Source organism: Orycteropus afer, unplaced genomic scaffold, assembly GCF_000298275.1.
Source record: "Orycteropus afer afer isolate SDZICR_OR568_19922 unplaced genomic scaffold, OryAfe1.0 scaffold00507, whole genome shotgun sequence".
NCBI classification, from domain to species: Eukaryota; Metazoa; Chordata; class Mammalia; order Tubulidentata; family Orycteropodidae; genus Orycteropus; species Orycteropus afer.
Genome location: NW_006922094.1, coordinates 870805 through 877427, shown reverse-complemented (window position 1 = coordinate 877427; position 6623 = coordinate 870805). Strand labels below are relative to the sequence as shown.

At 49.0% G+C, this 6623-nt stretch overlaps 1 protein-coding gene across 1 annotated transcript in view; it reads right to left on the bottom strand.

Moving 5' to 3' along the window:
• RYR1 (ryanodine receptor 1) overlaps window positions 1-6623 on the bottom strand; it is a 163748-nt gene that overhangs the window by 126120 nt on the left and 31005 nt on the right. The window contains exons 23-27 of the mRNA XM_007955540.1: window positions 6361-6444; window positions 5136-5443; window positions 3988-4190; window positions 1843-2017; window positions 1446-1654 (exon numbers count right to left, since the gene is read on the bottom strand). Of these exons, the coding sequence (XP_007953731.1) occupies window positions 1446-1654; window positions 1843-2017; window positions 3988-4190; window positions 5136-5443; window positions 6361-6444 (979 nt within the window). The remainder of the gene's footprint in view (window positions 1-1445; window positions 1655-1842; window positions 2018-3987; window positions 4191-5135; window positions 5444-6360; window positions 6445-6623) is intronic.

Sequence of the window (6623 nt, the reverse complement as noted above, 5' to 3'; positions counted from 1 at the left end):
CTCCTTGGAAGGAAGATGGGGCAATCTACTTCCGTAGTGATAGTGTCTCGGAAACCCAAGGAAGGGTCTCTATGAGTCAGGTCTGACTTGACGGCACATAACAACACCAACAACATATATATCTCATATATATCTCTCAGATATATATAGATATAGGTATAGATATAGATATAGGTATAGATATAGATATAGATATAGATATAGATATACTATGAGTCAGGTGTGACTCCACGGTACATAACAACAACAACATATATCAGAAAATGATAAAGTGAATAGGACAAAATGTAAACAATGGATAAATCTGGGTAAAGGACATAGGGGAGTTCCTTGTACTATTTTTGTAACTTCTCTGTAAGTTTTAAATTGTATTAAAATTTAGCCATTACACTGTGGGGAATCGCAGTCAATGTCATGAAACAAAATGTGTATGAACTGCTGTATGAAAAATGAATTTGCTCTGTAAACTTTCACCCAAACCACAATAAAAATAAAAAGTGTATCCAAACTAATAAAAAGCTTTTCCCTGTTTTTTTTCCAAGTTGAATAAATAAATAAATAAATTGTATTAAAATTTAAAGTTATTTATAAAACTGGGGGGGGACCCAACATCTCCATACCATATCATCACCCCTAAGATGAACACAACATCTCCATAGCATATCATCACCCCTAAGACGAATTTGCCCCCAGGAGGCTCCTCAGAGCCTGGCCCTTTGTGGACGCTCACACCTCTTTCCTCCCACTCTCCCTCACACTCACTATTCTCCAGCCACACTGGTCCCTCCAGTCCATGGATTCACTCATCTTCTCCTTCCCACTCCAGGGCCTCCACAAGGTTCTTCCTCCTGTCAGGAAAGCTAGCCTCCCACCCTTTTGCCTGGTGACACCTACTTACTTACCTTTCTGGCTTCCAACGTCTCTTCCACAGAGAAGCCCCCTCCTCTGGTTCCTCAGACCAGGGTTGTCCCCTATTACACACATTCATGATGTCCTGTGTGGCTTCCTCACTGCACTTGTCAGTTTATAATATTAATAGTTAACCCTCATCCAGTACTTATTCCGTAACAAGCACTGTTGAGAGACTTTACAGGTATCATCTCATTGAATCCTCTCAACAACTCTATAAAGAAAAAAACCAACCCATTGCTGCTGAGTCAATCCCAACTCATGACAACTCCATGTGTTCCACTGGGGCCATTTAATCCAGCCTCTCTTTTCTCCCTTTCCCTATTTTATAGCTGAAGAACCTGGAGCTCAGAAAGGTGGTAGTTTACCAAAGCTATACCCCAAAAGGAACCCCTAGGAGCCCATTCCCCTGACATCCCCTGCTATGTGGTGTGTATGTTCACATGGAAGGAAAGGAGAAACTCATGGAAGAGAACTGTGGGAAGAGAGACGTTTGGAGGGAGATCAGAGAGTGTTGAGTAGGGGGTGATTCTCACCTCATAGTGGGGATGCTCAGGGGGCACAGCCTGAAATTGGGGGAGGCTTTTGCTGAACCAGGTGGTGACTGGGCGCTGCATGTTGATGGCAAAGGGTTCAAATCCTTCCTGGAGGCCGCAGATGGTAAAGAACCTCAGGGAGCTCACGTCCTGGCCCAGGTTCAGGTGACCCACCTGGCCAGGTCCCAAGCTGCAGACGGGCAGGAAGCCTGGTGGGAGGGATAGATAAGGATGAGGGAAGAAGGTGGGTAGAGAAAGAAGGTGTGGGGAGGGTCACTGTGGGAGGGAGACATGGAAACATGCAGGGCTGGGGGGGGTCGGTATAAGATCAGGAGAGATGGAGGAAAACTAGAAAGGGCACATGAATGGGTCTTGGCACCACAGGGCCAGGCCTCACCATCTCTGATCTCAATATCCCGGAAGGCAGTTTCGGAGCCAGAGTCAGACATGAGGATCTCGCCATTGAGGGTGAAGATAATGTTGTTCTCTGAGAGGTCGATCATGCAGCCAACCACATCACCAGGTTGCCAGGGACGCCCAAACAGTTCACTGCCCAAGTGCCAGCGCTGGCCCTATGAGGAGGCCCCGGGGAGACACAGTGCACGGAGAAACACACAGAGAAACAGAGACACAGAAGCAGGGGGCGAGACATGGGTGAAATACGTATGCACAACATCAGATCCAGGGCATATGGAACAGAGGAGCGGTCACCCCACATCTCTCCCCACACTCGCATCCACGATCTTTGGTTTTAAGGGAAGGGCTTTCACGGTCTCTGTATCTCATCCCTTCTACCTGGGTCTGGTTTCTCTGCTCTTTCCACAGCGGGGGTTATACAGACCACCAAAGTGGTAGTGGGAGGCTGGAGGCAGCAGCAAGTAGGGGATGGAAAGGAAAAATGAACCTATCAATGTCCCCCATGTTCATCATATATTGCTCCCAAATAGACTGGTGGATAATGAGATGGATGGATAGGAAGTTGGATGTATTGTAGATGGAAGAATGAATGAAAAGAATGAGTGGAGAAAACATGGGTAAATTCAGGGAAGGAAGAAAGTGTAAGTTGATATACAGATAGACAAACAGATGCATGGATGAGTGGAAAAATGAATCAGTGGGTAATGCAGTAAATTATTGTGTAGCTGAATGACTAGATAAATAAAACCACAAATAAATTTAACAAGTAGATGGATGAACATAAACAGATACATACATGCAAAAGTGGGTGGCTGAGTGATTATCTGGATGGATGAGCAGATGAGTGGCTGGGTGGATGATTATATGGATTTGTGGATAGATGAATGGACAAGTGGATAGCTAGATGAGTGATATACACATGGACAGGGAGAGAGGGAAAAATGGTTGGGTGGGTGTGAGATGTGAATACGTGGTAAGGTAGCTTATGTACAACATCATGGTATGGTTTCTTGGTTTCGAGGTCTAAGGTCATATTTTCATGGGACATCCCAAGTAAGTGGCCTAATAACGTGTTTGTTGTTGTTGTTATGTGCTGTCGAGTCGGACCCGACTCATAGCGACCCCTCCTTGGGTTTCCAAGATAGTATCACTGCGGAAGTAGATTGCCCCATCTTCCTTCCGAGGAGTGGCTGGTGGGTTTGAACTGTCAGCCTTCTGGTTAGCAGTCAAGAGCCTTAGGCACTATGCTACCAGAGCTCCTAATGTGTTTAGTGCTTCTGTTCTATCTCCTACTTGTTGCACAATGTCTGGGGTCTTAAAAGCTTCCAAATGTCTATCCAAGGTATAACAATTGGTCTCTAATTGCCGTGAGCAGCAGAGGAAAGTGAGGAATAGGAGAAGGAAATGGAATGTGTGCCAGTTGTCTCCATGACCCTTCTTTGCTATAAGACCAGAAGAACTGGATGGTGCCTGGCTACCATTTACTGAATGTTTTGGTCAAAGATTCCATAGAAGAACCCTGATCAAAAGGGAGAAAGCGCAGAACTGAATTTTAAATTCTCACGGACTCCAGACTTTCTGGCACCATGAGGGCTGGATGAACCCCTGAAACTATTACCCTGAGATAACCTTTAAACTTTAAACCAAAAATACCCCCTGACGTCTTCTTCAAACCAAACAATCACTTAGCTTAACTAGAAGGAACTTCTTCCCTGAGTATCATGCTCTCTTAAGGTCTATCTATTTGGGATCAAACTGACAACAGGACCCGGAAAGAACAGATAGGAACCTCAAGGGGCAGTGAGTTCATGTTAACGGGAGAGGAAGAATTTGGAAAATGAGGATGACAATGGTTGTATAACTTGAGGAATGTAATCAATGTGACTGAATTATACATGTAGAAATTGTTGAATTGATGCATATTCTGCTCAGTACATTCTCAACAATAACAATAAAATAAAATAAATGATTTCTTAAGAAAAGATCATGCCCTTAATTCTAAAAACTAAGTAAGTGGTCAAGTAGACGCAGGTATGGGTAGCCAGAATGCAGCACAGCTGAAGGTAAGGCTGGACTGCACTGGAGACCAAAGGGCTGGCAGAGTGGAGCCCAGGGAAGTACCCACGCGGTGCCCATTGAAGACATAGGCCAGCTCGTCAGCTCCCAGCTCAACATCAGGCCGCAGCTCGGGCCTGGCCCAGCCCACTCGCATCTCGCCCGTGGTGACAGCCTCAAACTCGAAGTACCAGCGGCCACTCTGCACTGCATAGGATCGCTCTGCCCGGAAGATGCGCACTCGATCCCAACGAGACTGGCTCTCCACCAGACCTACGAATGGGGCCAGGCAGAGTCTGAGAAACTGAGTGGGGACTGATCCCAAGACATCAAGAGGCTGATGGGAGGGACCAGAGAAGGCAAGGGTCTTGGAGACTTGGGGGAAGAGGAACAATTTTTCAGTATTAGACAAAAATTGGGGAATCATAGTCGGAGAAGGTTGAAGAACCTAGTGACTTCCCTTTAGCAGTCAGAGCTCTCAGAGAACAGAGACAGTGACAGTGACACAGACAGAGACATTGGTGCAGTGAACCGGTCACTGGCATGATCTGGGGTTAAAGGTCAAGATTAGGGTTGTTTTTTCAAATCAAAGGTTGAAAGTAGGATTGGGAGATAAAAGTCAGGGTCAATGAAGAAGTAGAAATTGACGGTGGGGCCAGGGATTGAAGGTTGGAGACCAGAGTCAGGGTTAGGGCCTCAGGCTAGGATTGGAGGTTGTAGCTAGGGCAGGGGTTGGGTTTGGGGTTGGGGGGTTAGAGGCTCTCTGAGCCCCTGGTTGGGTCACTCCTTATTGTAGCTGTAGCTCAGGAGAGGTTAGGGGTTAAGGGTCAAAGCTCAGGGTCAGGTATCTGGGTCAGGGGCTGGGATTCAGCCCACTGAGCTATTAAGTGGCTTGATGTTATAGCTGCAGCCCAACCAGGACTGAGGCAGGTGGGTCAGGTTCAGATCAGGGTAAGGGCCAGAGTTGGAGGGGGTTAGTATTCACTGACTTCCTGATCAGTCTGCTTGATGTCTTAGAGTAGCCCAGTCAGGGGTGTTAGGGGTCAGGATTAGGGTCAGAGGTCTAGGTCAACACCAGGGTCAGAGGTGGAATCAGGGTTAGAGGGCAGGAATCAGCGCTCACTGGGCTCCTGGACAGGTGACTCAATGTTGTAGCCACAGCTCAGTTAGGGGCTGAGTAGGGTCAAGGTCAGGTCAGGGGCCGGGGTCAGTCCTCACTGGGTTCCTGGTCAGGTGGCTCGATGTTGTAGCCATAGCCCAGCAGGGTGCGCACGGCCTGGCACAGGCTGTCCCGGTTGCTGCGCTTGGTGGCCTCGTCCAGCAGGCGGTAGGGCACGAGGCGAGGGTTTCGGCGTGCGGGGATGTCCTGCACGGCGCTGTAGCTCCAGCCCTGAGCCACGCGGTCTCGTGCCCACACATTGTGCCCATTCTCTGCCAGCCGATCCACCAGTGTCGTCTGCGCTGGCGTCAGCCGCACGTGGCTCAGGTCTAGAGGAGCCGGCTTGTACCCATTGCTCATCATGTACCTGCAGGCACCATGCAGCCTGCTCAGTTACACCCTCACCTCCCTGTCAGCACAGTCCACGTGCCATGGGATCCCTCACTCCTGATCCTTGACCCCAGGATCCCATGGTCCTCAGCCCTGAGCTTTGGAAAATCTGACCTCTGGTCTCCGATACCAGAGCTCTACGACTCTCTGGGATAAGCTTTGAAATTCCCAGGATCCTGTGACATCACTGACCTCTGTTGTTGTTGTTATGTGCCGTTGAGTTGGACCCGACTCGTAACGACCCCTCCTTGGGTTTCTGAGGCAGTATCACTACAGAAGTAGGTTGACCAACCTTCCTTCCAAGGAGTGGCTGGTGGGTTTGAACCGCCAGCCTTCTGGTTAACAGTCAAGTGCTTTAGGCACTATGTTACCAGAACTCCCTCACTGACCTCTAGCCTCTGTGAATCCTTCACCTTGACTTTGGGAGCCTTATCTCAGACCTTGAAACTGACTCCTCACCTCTGACGTTGCAGTTTCTCCTGGCTTTGGGGTCCCTGACTTCTGAGTCCTGGCCTATAATTCCAGGACCTCTGATCTCTCACCTATAACTTGAGGATCCTTACTGACAACTCCAGCAACCTCTAAATGCCCACCTCTTAGCAATGACCTAACTTGGAGCTATCACCTCACTTTCTCATTTTGCATGGCTCCATGGTCGAACCTATCTTTGAATCCTAGATTTACCCCTAATCTTTCTGGGACTTCTAACTCCTCAATCTTGAATCCCTCCCAAGGACACTCACCTCTGACCCCAAAGCCTTGTCTCTGTGATCTACACACTAACCCATGGCCCCTTTGTGTCTGACCGTGGCCTCCCCATGAGACCCCTCTCTCTTCCCAACCCTCACCACAGCATCCCCAGCCCCTGCTATTCCCCAGGCCACCCACACTCACGTCTTGGGGAGTTTTGTCTTCTTCAGGTTGTCCTCTGCCTTCTCGTCTGCCATGCCCACGTGGCAGCCCAGCGCCAGCAAGGTCCTGGGGCAGGAGAGGCAAGGCAGGGTTAGACCACAAGAACCTCCCTAGCCCTGGCTCCTTCCTCCTCCTCACACCCACTGTCATCTCTGGCTCTGGCTCTCGAGCCCTCTCCGCCTCTTGCCCTGGACTTCTGGCCGTCTTTGACCCCATCTCTCTCCACCTTGGTCTCTGACTTTCTG